This window comes from Diadema setosum, chromosome 18, assembly GCF_964275005.1.
Source record: "Diadema setosum chromosome 18, eeDiaSeto1, whole genome shotgun sequence".
Taxonomy (NCBI): Eukaryota; Metazoa; Echinodermata; class Echinoidea; order Diadematoida; family Diadematidae; genus Diadema; species Diadema setosum.
In genome coordinates, this window is record NC_092702.1 from 23,474,738 (window position 1) to 23,490,994 (window position 16,257).

Here is a 16,257-nt window from a genome sequence, read left to right on the forward strand (position 1 = left end):
CAAAATGATGGCAGAATTTAGAAAGAAAAAAAAAATGGGGGGGGGGATAAAAGGCTAAGGCTGAATGCGTCTTATAATCTGCATCTCATAGCAGAAAACAAAATAAGCTATGAGAATAAAGATATATTCAATTTTTGCTGATATTGATAATGAACAGCGAAAATTAATGACAGAAAAAAGATAAAAGTACCATGTTCACTTTGCTTCGATGTACCTCATTAGTCTCAGGGTTTAGACAAAAGAATAAAGGAAAAATATGTCAAACTGTATCTCAAACATCTGACAAAATACTGTGTGTATAATAATATGACAGCCCTAGGTGTGATTGAAAAAGAAAACGAGAAGTCCTTTAGGAATTGTTTACTAGGTGTCACAGGATCAACCACCCACTGGCGAGAAATAGCTTTGTAGCAAAGATGTCATCAATCTATATTTGAAGTGATCAAACAAATTCAAACACTTTGTTATTTATACAAGAGTGATAAAGCTTGTATACAACACCCCATTCAGAAATCTATGAATGTGCAATATGTGGTCAACTTTATATGCCACATTTGTCGTGCAATGTTCCTCATCATATCACATTTCAAGCTCATTACATTCAGCAATGAAAGGCCATTTCCGGAACAGAATGTTGTTTTGATCTCTCACGTTGCCATGCCATCTTTTTTTCTTTCTTTTTTTTTTTTTGGCGACAGGAACTCCACCAAAATGTAATCACAAGCGTTTGTGTGTGTATTTGACACCGATTGCAGCACTGGCATTGTTCGGCAAATATACAGGGATCAGTCGTTGGCCAATGCAATCAAGAATCACACAGCTGTATCACTGCAACCTGCATTATGTACATTTGCTGGTCGCGGCAAATATCTGGGTTTTGTGCATATTGTCCATGGTTATTGCTTTCTGCCCCATTTTCACAGACCTATTTACCTTTGTTGATGAGGTGATTTTTTTTTATGTGGTGTTTCCTGCTCCTTTTTTTTTTTTGGTAGTATTATTTCATTTTTTTTTTTTTCCCGAGTCTCGCTCAACGTGGTGATTATTTTTCTTGGGTAAATGCGCTCTCAAATTAATTGCTCCTCATTGTCACCTGTGCATCAAGTTTCTGTGCATCTACAAAACCGAGAAGATGCGAGCGATAGGATACACACCATGTGGTTGTGATGATGTAGCTAGACTTAATTTGCAGGCTGAAACCAATCAATCCTTTGCAAAAGGCAAGGACCACAGCACAATGTTGCCAATGTGTTCATGATAGACATTGCAGTCACAACATAAACTCTATAAAGACTATCCTCTTTTTTTTTTTTTTTTTCCAGCCATAAAAGTCTCATGATTATATCTCGAAGGCACCTACTGTGTGTCCTGAAAACGCCCCCTTTGCAATCTTTGTCTTATTCCATTCTCTGTCTGGTGTGTGTAGTAGTATGAAGTTTTGGTTTCAGGTCTTGGTTTGTTTTTAAGTCGATATTTTGAAAGTCTGCACATTCTTTATGAAATATACAAAATGCAACTAGAGATACATCTGTCATCATACCTGTGTGTTCTCTTTTTTTCTATGTCAATGAAGGTGGAATTTTGAAATTGAATCTACCCTTAGAGTTATTCCTTAAAACTTGTTATCTGAAAATAGATGGAATTTGTAATATATGTATGCTTGCTCATGTCTGGCAAATTCTACCACTTTTGATATGATAATAACTGCACATTTGTCATATATTTGTGCTTTATATTATTCAAACATCTTGTAAATGAGGATACATAAATGTTTACTGTAGACAAACGCTTGTAAGACTCTCTTGAAATTTTTGTGTTTGCCTCTCTCTTTTAGCTCTGGCTTTGCAGAGGAGACAATTGATGGTGAGTCCATTGTTTCTGTTCCTCAGAAACCTAGATTATATTCTTAATGTAAGGAGTCTACAGTTTCTATGGCAACAGTGCAGTAGCTTTACAAAATTCAGTTTTGTTTGTTTTCTTGTGTACTATTTTTGTCTGTTTGTTTTTATCATATATATATATATATATACATTTGTTTGTTTGTTTGTTTGTTGTTGTTGTTTTTTGTTTTGTTTTTTTGCTGGAGCGAGTCAGGGGGCTAAAATTATATATTTACATGTTTCCTGCAGTGCAGCTTGAAGCATGGCCCAAAATAGCCCAAAGATTTGTAAATGTTTATTTATCACCGAACCTATTTTCTAGATCAAGCAGTTCAGTTCCTCAGCCTTATGTGTAGAAACCTTTTAGGTAGGTACAGAGAAAAGATAACAGTTGCTCAAGGCAATTTGAGCTTCGTTGTGGCTCCCTCATGAAAGATTAGCCCTTTCATAATTTTCTTCAAAATGCAATTTAAAGCTAGAAATGTCGCTACGGCGACTGGTGTATGCCTCCGCCATAATGCATGGTTCTCCTAGTACAATGTCTTGACAATGTGTGATGACAGTTTCACACAATTGTCAAAATGTCAGGTTTGCCACAAATGTGCTGAATGTTCACTTTCCTAGAACTAAGTTCAATTGGATGAATGATTAAAACGTCAGAGTGCAGGTATTTGGGGGAACTGATGATTTTTACTTGACTTTTGACCCTTTTATAAGTTTATGCATTGAGTAATTTTCAAAGTATTGAGAAAAGTATAATTTCAGTATCAAATGGTAAAATAGTATTATCTAAACCTGGCCTTTGACCTTTGACCTCACAGTTCCAAAGAGAATCACTGTTAGGTAGAACATGCATAAATATGTAAGTTTCATGATAATGTCTTGAGTTGCTTTTGGGATATGGAGGAAGAAGTGCAATTTAGCACTTTCACTTGACCTTTGACCTTTTGACCTTTGACCTTTTGGCAAGAAACTTCCCACAGAATATATATTGGGTTATACATGTATACATGAAGTTTAAAAAAAAATCCTTCAGGCATTGCATAAATATAAGGAAAGTATGTATACATGAAGTTTAAAAAAAAAATCCTTCAGGCATTGCATAAATATAAGGAAAGTAGTGATATTTTGAGGAGTTGACCTTGACCTTTGACCCCCTGACCTTTGACCCATGACCCCCAACTTCCCTAGATAATCACTGCCCATCAGTACATGCATATATACTAAGTTCCATGAAGATACCTTGCACCATTTGCGAGATATGGAGAAAAACATGAAATTGCAACCTTTTTTTCACAAAATAACCTGTGACCTTGACCTTTGACCCCATGACCCTAAAATCCAAACAAAGTATCATCCCCCCAGGATATACCCTCATGCCAAGTTTGATGCAAAACCACATCACGGTTCTTGAGATATCGACAAAAACAAAACGGGAAAGACGTACGGACGGACGACCCGAAAACATAATGCCTCCAGCCACTTCGTTATTGGCGGAGGCATAAAAAAACAAACAAACACACCAGTGGCAGGAATCATCATCCTTTTGAGCACGGAATGCCAGGTTGTTCAAAAGGCACATAGTAGTGCCCGTCTGAGGCTTTAGGGCAGGGCTAGCGTAGAAGGGACTGAACACTGTAGATTTCATTGGTCATCTTTCTACCCAAGTAGCAGAGATAAACCTAGAGTACACATACATGTATGCAGCACATCCCTATGGCAATAGAATGATGTGATAATACTGTTGAAGGGCCCTCTTATGGAGGTTTACAAGTATAAGTAGCTGACTTGTTAACAAGGGGGAACAGGGGAGAGGTTGCATGAAAGTAAAATTTATCTGGAGCTCAGATGAGCATCAAGTTAGTTTGCCCAGGGGCTCATACTCTGTTGCGTTATAAATAGCAGTGATTGCTCTTTGTACATCTCCCCCCTTCCCCCTTGCCCCCAGATGAACATACATAGAAAAAAAAAACAACAACAAGAAGAGATATGAACATGACAGGCAGATTGTAAGGCAGAACAGGTGTGACCGTGCATCAGAAAGTTGCAAATTTACAATACAAATTTAGCTGTCATGTTACATGTAAATGTATAATTTTGACTCTGGTGTAAAATTTTGACATTTTCAATTGTAATTACTCATCAAAATGGGATGTTCCCAACTCACTGGTGGCAAAACATGATTGGTTTATAGAAATTAATCATGTGGGAATGCCACTTTTGAGAAAACAGACTCTGATTTTGAAGGTTTCTTTCAACTATTGTGAGTCACCTTTATGTTGTGTGTGAAACAAGGACTTTGAAAGTCATAGCAACCACAGAAAGGATTATCTAATTACCTTAAACTTCAGGGCATCATCAGCATTCTCTTCATGGTTATGTCAATGTATCAAAGCTACTGCAGACTTTTTTTATTGGGTCATCGTGCACACTTTCATTTGCATACCTTATTGAGAGAATATGGAGAACGCCAATTGAGACCGAGGGGAAATTTGGTCTTCATATGTACATGAATGGTTTAAATTGCTGATTCTACTGATTTCATGCTTCAGAATTTTGAATTCAGACATAAAGATCATATTTTGTATCACTTTTCTAAAACACCCAACCGCTCAAATGAGCTGAGTTTTCCCAAAAGACACATATTTTCAGGCCTTCTGGAAAATCAACTTCTATGATCATTTTGTGTGTTTTGTCACAAATATAGTCTGTTCTCCTGTACTTCACATCCACATGTCGTGAGTACAGGGCATGCATGCAGCTGAGATGAATTGCCTACGGCTGTATACCCTGAGCCCACAACGTGGGTAAAACGTGCCGAGGTGATTAGGACAAATTATACGACCATCCTGTTTGAACCCCAGGTCTTCTTTGTCACACCCAAAGTGGAGCTGATTTCCAGCCCATTAGGGGAGATTTCTATACCAGATGTAGTGGACCACTCCACCATGAAAAAAGGAAAAGTGTTGCTTTTTTTGGGGGGGGGGGGGGAGGGCGGGGGAATGGGAAGGGGTGTATAAGAAAGTGAGAATAACAAGAAAACCTCCAACAATTTCAGATTGCAGTCTTGTTTACAAGTCATCACCGACAACCTTGTAGTTGAAGCTCAGTAATTTGCTCTCCCCATGACATTTGGTGACCCATTTCATTAAATGCCCGGTCAGCCTCTTGTTGACCACAGGCATACGACACAGGGTGCGCCATTGTCCGGCGTGTGGGAAACAGGTTTCACAAGTAATAGCGAGAGTGAGAAGAGATAATGACCAAAGAAGTGTATGAAGATAGCCGTCGATCCAAGTTGAGGAGAGAGAGAGAGAGAGAGAAAGAAAGACAGAGACAGACTCACAGACAGGTGGACAGACAGACAGAGGAAGAGAGAGAATGAGTTAGCGCAATCTTCAAGCCAGAAAATTGATACCAAAAATTTAGACTTTGACCAGGCTCTCAAGACCAGCATGTCAGAATGCTATTGATATGGGTGCAGACAGGTTTAACACAAAAATGGTTAGTGTACGTATGTACTTGAATGTTAATTCAAAATGTGTTAAAGTTTTTTTTTAAGAAATGGTTGTCTCAAACAAAAGACAACAGGATAATTCTTGTAACAATGTGCATGATTTTCAGCACTTTGATATTTTTCTTATAGTTCACAAAATGTGTGCAAGTGTTATACATATTTACATGAAAAAGAACATTAATCTATTTCAGAATAAGAGTAGCAAACTGCTGAGCGCACTTTCTTTTCCTGCACAGACACAGAGAAAAGCCCTATGTACAGTTCCAGGAAATTGTAATTAATCAAAATGTGGTTTGGCATCCTTTTGTCTCGGGAGACGATAGAGTTGTGCATAAAACGTTAAAATCCAGTCTGTTTTTACGTTGTAAGTCATTTGCATCTCCTGCACTGGCTGTGTAGTCCTATCCTTGACAAATACTCCCTCTGACAGTTGGCGCAGATAGCGCAAAGATTTTGCCTGGCTGGTTAAATGTCAAAGTTTCTTGGTGTCGTCTTTTCTTTGCCTTTTCACTTCTCCTCTCACTTTCTGTTACTCCTTTGTGATCCCTCCTCTATCTCCATTGCTGCTGGCAACCACCTCCCAGTTGCTAGTATTGATGTCGCAGGCCTTTATGTCCCATATTACATTCATCCATGTACCATTAGAATGGTCTTCCAACAGGCCTAGTGCTCTTGGTAACATCTCTTTAGAGTACACTATGTCCTTGGGGATTCTTCCATCCTGCATACACGACTTCATACATGTCCAGTCAAGCTGTCTCAAATGTCAGATAGAAAATTGTAATTAGTCAAATTTGCCAAAGTAAAAATGACATATCAGTGAATGTTTGAAAAAAATAATGAATTATATGATTTACATCAAAGATTCCACATTTTTTCTGTTTAGTTTCTAAGTAAACCAACTTATTATATACTCAAATCCTGGAATTTGCAGTGTGTGTGTGTGTGTGTGTTGGGGGGGGGGGGGGGGTCTACTCAAACTCCATTCACCCAGAGGTCTTGGAAACTAAAGGGAGACTTCAGTGTCACTTCTCAGTACTCACATGATTGCACATGTTTAGTGAATCTACACCAACACATGCCGACATACAGTCACTCAAAATAAAGCATATAGTTAATTGAAAGGAAAGCATTTTCAGTCTTTAAATGGGTTGTATTCTGAATTGTTACCATCAACATTCCAACTACAGTGTACCTTTTTAAACCAAGGCAACATCCTTTATATTGTTACAATGTACATTATACATTTCCTGTGATATAGTGTCTTCAGGTCAGCAAAGTGATGGGGCTCGATCTGCAATGTCCACTCTATTGCCGTATACAGTTATGCGACCTCTTAAGACGTCAAAATGGCCATCGTGGACATGTGACCATCTCTGATATCATGTGCCCCAATTGTTGTAATCTACAATTGGCCACCCTTAAAGGGATTCAAGGATTTGTGACAACGATATACTGTAAAAGTGGATATTTTTGCGTGACTAATTTTTCGCGCATGGCCCGGTAAGAAGAGTTTCGCGTGTCTTTAATTCCGTGGAATCAAGACAGTAAGTACTGGAACATATGGCATCCAAAATTATTCTCGTGCTTTTATTTTCGCGCTAGTTTCTGGTTGCGCAAAATGCACGAAAATTTCAACACCGCGAAAATGTCCACTTTTACAGTAGTTTGGTTGTTTTCCTGAATGGAGAACTGCTTAGACTGTTTCTTTCTCAGAAAATGTGAAATAAGAGACATGATTGATGAAATATATATAATGTCATGATCACATGACCAAGGCAGCTAGTTCTACAAGTTTATAGGATGTCCTACCAGGTATCAACGGAGAGTAGAATTATCACACATAATGTCAAGGTTTCCTCAAATTTTCAATAAGTTTTTACATCTGTTTCATTGCTCTCATGAATTAACAATTGAATGTACTGGTATTGCATCTTCAGGGTAGGGTTTCCTTCAGTACTCTGTATTCTTAAAGGGATAAATCATACGTCCAGCTGGTCTTGATATCAGATATGGTACAGTATTGTAAGCCCCTGTCGTGGATCAATCTGTTGAAAAAAAAAAAAACAAATTAATACTTGTAGGAAGAAAATTAGGGATGGGAGAGGGGAGGACAAAGCAGAATGGCAAGGTACGATTCAGGTTAACTTGCCGTCACAAGACCTAGAAAATGTCCTCAAGAGTGGGGTTTTTAGGGCACAAAGAGTGACCAGAGAGCTACTATACTATGAGCACCTGATTTCTCTTGGGTCTTGTTTGTGGCAGCATGCGTAAAAGGTTTTAACGACATGTGACACTCGCCACTTCTGTTGCATTTAAAGGGACTGTACAGTACTGGTTGTTCAAGGTGGGGATTCAGCTTATAACGTTTTGCGAGGTATTTGGAAACCACTCTCTGAAATGTTAAAGAGCATACCATTATAATGGGAATCAAAAGTTTATTTGATGAAAATCCGTTTTGAAATGACTAAGAGGTCTATAAGGTAAAAACAACAACAAGGTAAAACAACAAGGTAAAACAAAGAGATCCTAATAAAAATTGTGGCCTTTCAATTTTATTAGGATCGCTTTTTTGGATATCTCAGCCATTTCAAGGCCAATTTTCATCAAATAAACATTGAATCCTTCTCAAAATTACGTGCTCTTTCACATTTCGTAAGAGGTTTCTCATTATCTCACCAAAAATGTTATAAACCTGAATCCTCACCTCGACCAGTACTGCACAGTCCCTTTAAGGCTTCTGTGTGCACTCACAGAGTAATAGAGATGTTTGAGGGGAATATTCTGTCGTGAAATGGTGTATTTCGTTGCACCATGAAAATAATGTTGTATTTCTCTTCAATTTTCTTCCGAGATGTAGATATTATGTTTTCTGAATTCAGATGGTTTCAAAGAGTGTTTTATGTGCCATGTCACAATTTGGGAATGATGGAAATGACTGCTGTGGATTGAAGATTTGGCTAATGTGGTTCAAGTGATTCCTCAAGTGACATAATCATTGCACCAACTGAAAATGAGGCAGAATGCATCATTCTAAATGTCAAACGTTCACGAAAGGATAAGTACATTATTGTGCATATATGAAAGCATTCATTTCAGTGTGCATTCAAACTGCTTGCTGCTTATTTCTTTTTCTTTTTTTGCGTTGATCATTTGTGTCTGATAAATTGGGCCAAATATTCAAATGGTTTATCCATGAGCTTTATTTTGATGCACAAGGCATTTTTGTTGTTGTTGATGTTGTTCATTTTGTGTGAGTTTATCATGATGGGAGTGTCAGTATGCCCATTAGGCAGAGAAATCATGTGGAAGTTATTTGAGACTATCAAACTCTAGCTGTAGATGTGAAAAGAAGCAATATCAAAGATCTGTCATGGTAGAGCAGATACACAGACACATCATACTCTTTTAGTATCGATGATCATTATGAAGTGATACTGTTTGAGATTTGGACAGTACATTTAGTCTCCTCCCCCCCCCCCCCCACTTCTCATTTTGTGAGAACTTCCAAGAAATTACTTCAGATTACAAGGGTTCTTGGAGAAGCTGTTTTCTCAATCCAGCTACACAGTAAAACATGTAGTCTTGCACACACACAAACAAACAAATCTCAGAATAAGAGAAACAACCGAGTAGTTTCATGGATGATAAAGTTGATAATGATAATAATAGTTGCGTTTTCTATTGAAAGCGCTGAAGTCCGTCAAAAATTAGTGATTCTCATTAACAGGGTTGTATAGGAGTGTATAAAGAATTATTTTCTGTGTGCATAACTTCATGCCTTAATAATGGGGGGGGGGGGGGTTAGAAGGAAATGAGTAAACTTAAAGGTGCATGGTCCCGGTGTTTTAGTCAAATGCGTACGCGGGCGCACGGCGCAAGTTTCCTATAGAGACCTATGCTATCGACTCCTCTTTGGCGCTTATGCTGTGGCCCACTTCCCCGAGTCCAAAGAAGTCCGATCCACTGTAGACAGTGGTCCGATCACAGTCCGGTTCATATTCGGCTCAGGGGGATGACAGCTTTAGCAAATTTCTTTTGTGATGTCATAATAAGAAGCACATATGCATGCACCCTGGCATTACTACAGACTGCGTGATGTGCAGAGAAGACAACGAAGGCAACGTTACTTAGCAACACCTACGCGCTTTACTCGTGATGACAGCTCATTGCAACTTCGGCTATCTTTGTATCAATGCTGACGGTGATCTTCAGTATCATCAACAGCGCCCTCTACACTATCGGGACTATGCACCTTTAAGATATGACAATGTCTTCTCATCTGTTATGTGCTGACATTCTTCTCATCGGACAGAGAGTGATATGCCTATTATTTTTATTGCCCAGGTTTTATCTATACACACATTATTTATATTGCCGTTGTAAACGGCACATCCATTATTTATATTGCCCACATTAGCCGTGCAATGCAATCATGTGTTTCATGTCTTCTGCTATTCTGCACCCTCTCTCAGAGCGTGTCCAACTCATGCTGCGAGTCCAGAGTATACTCGGGCAGGGGTCTATGGCAAATGCATGTTGTAGCAAAATCAGCCCGTCCTCAATGAGTTGACAAGGCATTTTTTTCATTGACCACAGTGGGTTCAGCATCCATTATTGGAGTATTAATGTTTAATCTGATATGCTTCATCGCCAAATCACCACAACACACACACTACATGTAGCATCAACATCGCTACGCCCCAAAATCTTGCCTCAGTTTTATAATAGCATTTTTGTTTTCTTTTAGCTCCGGCTTGGTTTGCTTAATACTGACATTTACTTTCCACATTATATGTTAGTCTTATTTGTGTTGTACTGTAGATTTTGATTGGACAACAGTATTACAATCGCCAATGGCCGTGCCTGTCAATACAGGAAAAACAAAATTATTTTTAAAATGAAATAAGATTGAAACCTGTTTTTTGTTTGTTTGTTTGTTTGTTTGTTTGTTTGTTTGTGTTTGCAGTTATAATGATAGAAGTGTTGGTTAGATAATTTTGTTATTTGTTGGTAGATATACAAGAGAGTGTGTGTATTAGTGGAATTGGAGTTAAAAGAGAGAGAGAGAGAGATGTGCAAATATTAAACGCTATCTTTGTATGTATTACAATAATTTGAATATAGTATTTATTTATTTATTCAGAAATTTGATGTAATGCGCTGTGTGTAGATTGAATGTATTTTGATATTAGAGTTAATGTGTAAGAAGAGAAGATTGTATTTTTTGACTCAAACTGATTATTTTTATACCCCTGCCACACGTAGTGTGAAGGGGGTATATAGGAATCACTGCGATGTTGGTCGGGCGGGCAGTCGGTCGGTCTGTTGCAAAATCTTGCGTCACGAACTCCTCCTACAGTTTTGAAGCAATTTAAATTAAACTTAGGGTAAATGATGATATTGAGCATTAGATGTGCAAGACATGTTTTTTGTGTTTGTCAGACAATGCATTGCCATGGTAACCATAATTTTACCAAAACCTTGTGGATTGAATAACTTCCATAGTATTTAAGCAATCAATTTCAAAATTGGTATCTATGATGATTTATAGGTGTAGTTATGCAAGACACTCTTTGTGTTTGTACATGACGAAGCGTTGCCATGGTAACTGCATGTTTTCTTCAAAATCTTGTGGAGTGAACAACTTCCACCGTTTTGAAGCAATTGAAATCAAATTTGGTAGGCATTATGGCCTTGAGGCATAGATGTGCAACACATAATTTTTGTGTTTGTCGGACAAAGCATTGCCATGGTAACCATAATTTTACCAAAACCTTGTGGATTGAATAACTTCCATATCATTCAAGCAATTACAAGGTCAAATTTAGTATGTATGATGATCGGGAGGTGTAGTTATGCAAGACACTAATGTGTTACTATAAGAAAAATGTGTTGCCATGGTAACCACTCATTTTTGTATCAAATTGAACCATTTAATCTATGAAGGTGAAATTTGGTGTGTAGGATGCTCTTTAAAGGGGAAGGCTAGTAACTGATCAGTGGGAATCAGTGGAAATGCTGGGAGATGATTGTTCCAATCCTTGTGGGATTCATTCAAGAGTTCATTGTATATCTATTGTTGTGTGAAAATGATTTGCTTCAGAAAGGTCTCATATTCAAGTAATGTGCAGATTAATGCTCCGTCACTGACCAGGGACGCTAACCTGGAAGCATTAAACTGCACATTACTTGAATATGAGACCATTCTGAAGCAAATCATTTTCACACAACAATAGATATACAATGAACTCTTGAATGAATCCCATAAGGATTGAAACAATCATCTCCCAGCATTTCCACTGATTCCCACTGATCAGTTACTAGCCTTCCCCTTTAAGTGTAGTTTTGCAAAATGTCCTTTGTATTTGTATCGGACAATGCGTTGCCCTGGTAACCACATTTTTTTTTTAAATCCTGTGGAGTGAACTTCTTGCACAGTTTTCAAGCAATTGAAACCAAATTTGGTGGGCATTATGGCCCTGAGGTATAGATGTGGAACACATAATTTTTGTGTTTGTCACACAACCATTGCCGTGGTAACCACAATTTTACCAAAACCTTGCAGATCGAATAACTTTTCCATCATTCAAGCAATTAAAGTCAAATTTAGTATGTATCATGTTCTAGAAGTGTAATTTTGCAAGACACCAATGTGTTAGTTTAAGGAAAATTTGTTGCCATGGTAACCACTCATTTTTGTATCAAAATAAACCATTCAAGCTATGAAGGTCAAATTTGGTGTGTATGATGGTCTTTGAGTGTAGAGATGCTGGGGGAAAGCATGTTTTCATTTGCTGTAAGTTTTATACTCAGTGTCAACTCTGTAATTGTACAGTAAACTAAAATTATTCTGTTTCCAATTCGACAAGTGCACAAACTTGGTATTAACGTCATTGCCCTCATGACATCACATACTATAAAGCAACACTAGGGGCGGGGGTATTAATCACCTTCAGTGATAATTCTAGTTGTTACATAAAATGTGTTGAGTTGAGGAATGTTTATGTAACATCATCTGCATTAATTCTGTAAGTATAAATGACCGGCATACACAATTAAAAACACAAACTCAATTCATTTATGGTATTGAGAATCGTGATATTATAAATTATAAATTGTAGTATTTGTGTTTGTTTTTTTATTATAGGTTGATCTCATTGTGCAATAGTTGAGATGAATAAGCCTGATTTTTTGTTTTTTTATGTATATTTTTTCACTACTACATTGTATCTTGTGCATATTTTTGATATGTTCATGGTCCTTTGTGTACAATGTCTGTAATTCAGCCTGCGGGCTGCAATGGATAATATTGATCAATTAAACACCTTTTCAATATCAATTCAATTTCAATTGTGTTAATGTCGCACTCCAGATCTGATGTTCCTGATCACAAAGGATAGTGTTCACATATGCTGCAACCCCACCAACTACCACTACCTCCTGCCCTACGTCGCCCACTGGCCTGGCATCAGGTTCCACTGCATGACGGAGACTGAGGTATGTATTAAGATTCTATGTCTAGTCATCCCAGTGCCTGCATTCGTCCTTCAGCCAGTGGCCTGATACCATATCATCATTTTTATTTTGCACACAAGCATGTGCAACTGGGTATAAGTTTCCAATTATCTAAGTGACTTCAATTTGGCACCTTGTCACAAGCAGTTGCATAATTGATCTTTCGAGAGATTACTGCATTGAAAGTATTCCATTTGAGTCATCCGTCTCTGCTTTTAGCGTAAATTGCCAATCATGCATTTCGTGCAGTAACCTTTTTTCTTTTTTTCTTTTTTTTTCTGGTTCAAAAGTTGTTTTTATTTTTATTTTTCCATTCATACAAAATTTGCAGTGACAACCTGCGAATGGAAAAGCCTGTATCATTGTCTCGAGTTTATCTGGCTCAGAATCTTCTTGTTATGGAAATGTGTACAGCTGCTCATCGTTCTTGTCTTGTATGGAAGTGCATATGGGGCAGTACGACAACTACTTTTGTGTATTGTGCTGTTTTTACTATCATGGAGACAATAATTTTGACAGTACCATTTTGATATAGTAGCTTCTCTGTTAAAGATGGTATTTTCCATTGTCCAAGAGTTAAAAATCTTGTCTCCCGTACAGCATTGCATCATGATATTAACCAAGTCTTCACTACCATCATTTCCTTTTCATCACACTGTCGGTGTAGTACGAGGACGATGAAGCAGCAGAAGAGTTCAAGATTGTCAGCTTCATCAACATGGTGCGAGACTGTGCCACAGTTGGCATTCCATACTCCGCCCAAGGTCAGTCCAACTTGAACGGTACGCATTGATAGATAGGGAGGGTGATGGAGTGAATGAGAAAGAGTTTTGAGTAGTTGTGGCAATTGTGGCATTGAGAGTGAAAAGAATGCATGCTTGTCTGCAGTGGAAGTAGTAGTAGTATGTCGTCGTTGTCATCTTCGTCATTGTCATAGTAGTAGTAGTGGTAGTGGTAGTGGTAGCAGTAGTAGTAGTGGTAGTAGTAGTAATAGTGGTAGTAGTAGTAGTAGTAGTAGTAGCAGTAATAGTAGTAGTAGTAGTAGTAGTAGTAGTAGTAGTAGTAGTAGTAGTAGTAGTAGTAGTGGTAGTAGTAGTAGTAGTAATAGTAGTAGTACTAGTAGTAGTGGTAGTAGTAGTAGTAGTAGTAGTAGTAGTAGTGGTAGTAGTAGTAGTAATAGTAGTAGTACTAGTAGTAGTGGTAGTAGTAGTAGAAGGGGTAGGAGCAGATTTTGATAGTAAAAGTGGTAGCAGTGGTACATAGCGTTAGGAATTCTGTAGAGTGATATTTATTGCAGTGTCAAGGTGAGGGGTAGGAGAGAAGAAAGATGGAAAAGAAGAAGAACTTGAATGAAATGAAGAAGAAAAAAAGTGGAAGGAGTTAAAACAGAGGTGAAGAAGAGGGAAAAATACCATTGTTTTTCACTCTTTGTGTTGCTTGTAAATGGACTGCATTATGTCCAATCCAACACAATTTTCCAAGTTTGAATCTAGGGTGTACGGCACAACATGAAGGTGAAATTATGTGCAGCTTTTGTCAGATTATGCTTCTTGCAATGCTGTCCTACATTTTTTTATGCCTCCGCCACGAAGTGGTGCCGGAGGCATTATGTTTTCGGGTTGTCCGTCCGTCCGTCCGTCCATCCGTCCGTCCTTCCGTCCGCAATGAATTTTGTGGACTGCGTAACTAAAGAAACCTTATGAGGTATCCTAATGAAACTTGGCATGTATGTGTATCAGGGGGTGAAGTTGTGCCTATCAACTTTTGGGTGCACATGCTCAAGGTCAAAGGTCAAAAGGTCAAGGTCAAATACGTAAAATTTCACTATTTCCACCATATCTATGCAATGCCTGAAGATATTTTCTTGAAACTTAGTGTATACATGTATTATCCAATTAAGATTCTTTGGTGAAAGTTTGGGGTCATGAGGTCAAAGGTCAAAAGGTCAAGTAAAAATATTAAAACTTAACTTTTTCCTCTGTATCTTGGAAATTGTTCAAGGTATCTTCATGGAACATAGTATACATGTACTGACTGGCAGTGAATATCTTGAGAATATAGGGTTCATGGGTCAAAGGTCAGGGGTCAAAGGTCAAGGGCAACACTTCAAAATTTTACTATTTCCCTCATATTTATGCAATGCCAGCAGGATTATCTTTTTTTTTTTACACTTGGTGTATGCATGTACAGTATAACCTAATAGAGATTCTCTGGAAGCTTTCTTTTTCCTCCTTTTTTTTTTTGTTTGCCTCAAAGGTCAAAAGGTCAAAGATCAAGGGAAAGTGCTGAACTAACTTTTTCCTCCACATCTCAGAAGTGGCTCAAGTTATCTTGAAACTTACTACATATTTATGCATGTTGTGCCTGACAGTGATTATCCTATGAATTATAGGGTCAAAGGCCAGATGAAAATGGTAACAATGAACTTTTCATTATAGAAATTGCACTTTTTCTCCATACCTTGAAAATTGCTCAATGCATAAACTTATGAATGGGTCAAAGTCAAGTTAAAGTCCTTAAATCCCCAAGTACATGCTCTCCTATTCATCCAATTAAACCTAGGTCAAGGAAGGTGAACATTCAACACATTTGTGACGAACTTGTCATTTTAATATTTTGCCAATTTTGTGAAAATGTAATCACGCATTGTCTACATGTACTATAGACCTATTAGGAGAATCGTGCATTATGGCGGAGGCATACCAGTCGCCTTAGCGACATTTCTAGTTGTTTTCATAATGCCAAAGTTTGCCCTAAGTTCCCCGACTTGTATGTAGCATGAGTTGCTAGCTGTGTACTCTTTGGATTTAGGCCAAGCCAGTGATATTTGATGCGCATGAATCTAGAATAATAGGCCGCCTTTCAAGTTTTAACTGTCACAATAGCTCGTGCAATGGAATGTGAATGAATGTTGAAAGCCCACCGTGAAAACTGAGCCGGGGAAAGTGGCGAAAGTTGACGGCTGTCCGAGAACAAAAGCAATTATGGCTCGGACAATAGCTGGACGGATTAGGTGAGGATAGAATATCATCAACATCACTCTCAACAAGTGGGTGACCTCAAATGATATGGATAAGTGTTAAGTTTTATCATCCAAAAATATCTCAAATGATAATTTTTTTTTCTTCAAGCGCTAAATCAATAAGCATCACAGCGAAAGCTTTACGCCGTTACTTTCACCTGAGATTTCCCATGGCGGTCTGCTTCTTTTGGCACTTTTCCGCAAGAAACATTCAACCCCTCTCTTGAGTGGTTGATAAGTGGCAAAGTGTCATAATTAGTGACAGTGTAATAACAAGGAAGATGTGCACCATTTTTCTTTTACCTTGTAAACGAAACCGA

The 16,257-nt window shown here is 38.0% G+C and overlaps 1 protein-coding gene across 1 annotated transcript in view; it reads left to right on the top strand.

Annotated features, from left to right (window-relative positions):
• Positions 1-16,257, top strand: part of LOC140242096 (dynein axonemal assembly factor 9-like) — an 82,008-nt gene that overhangs the window by 21,296 nt on the left and 44,455 nt on the right. The window contains exons 4-6 of the mRNA XM_072321856.1: positions 1,835-1,863; positions 12,773-12,897; positions 13,583-13,679. Coding sequence (XP_072177957.1) covers positions 1,835-1,863; positions 12,773-12,897; positions 13,583-13,679 — 251 coding nt within the window. The remainder of the gene's footprint in view (positions 1-1,834; positions 1,864-12,772; positions 12,898-13,582; positions 13,680-16,257) is intronic.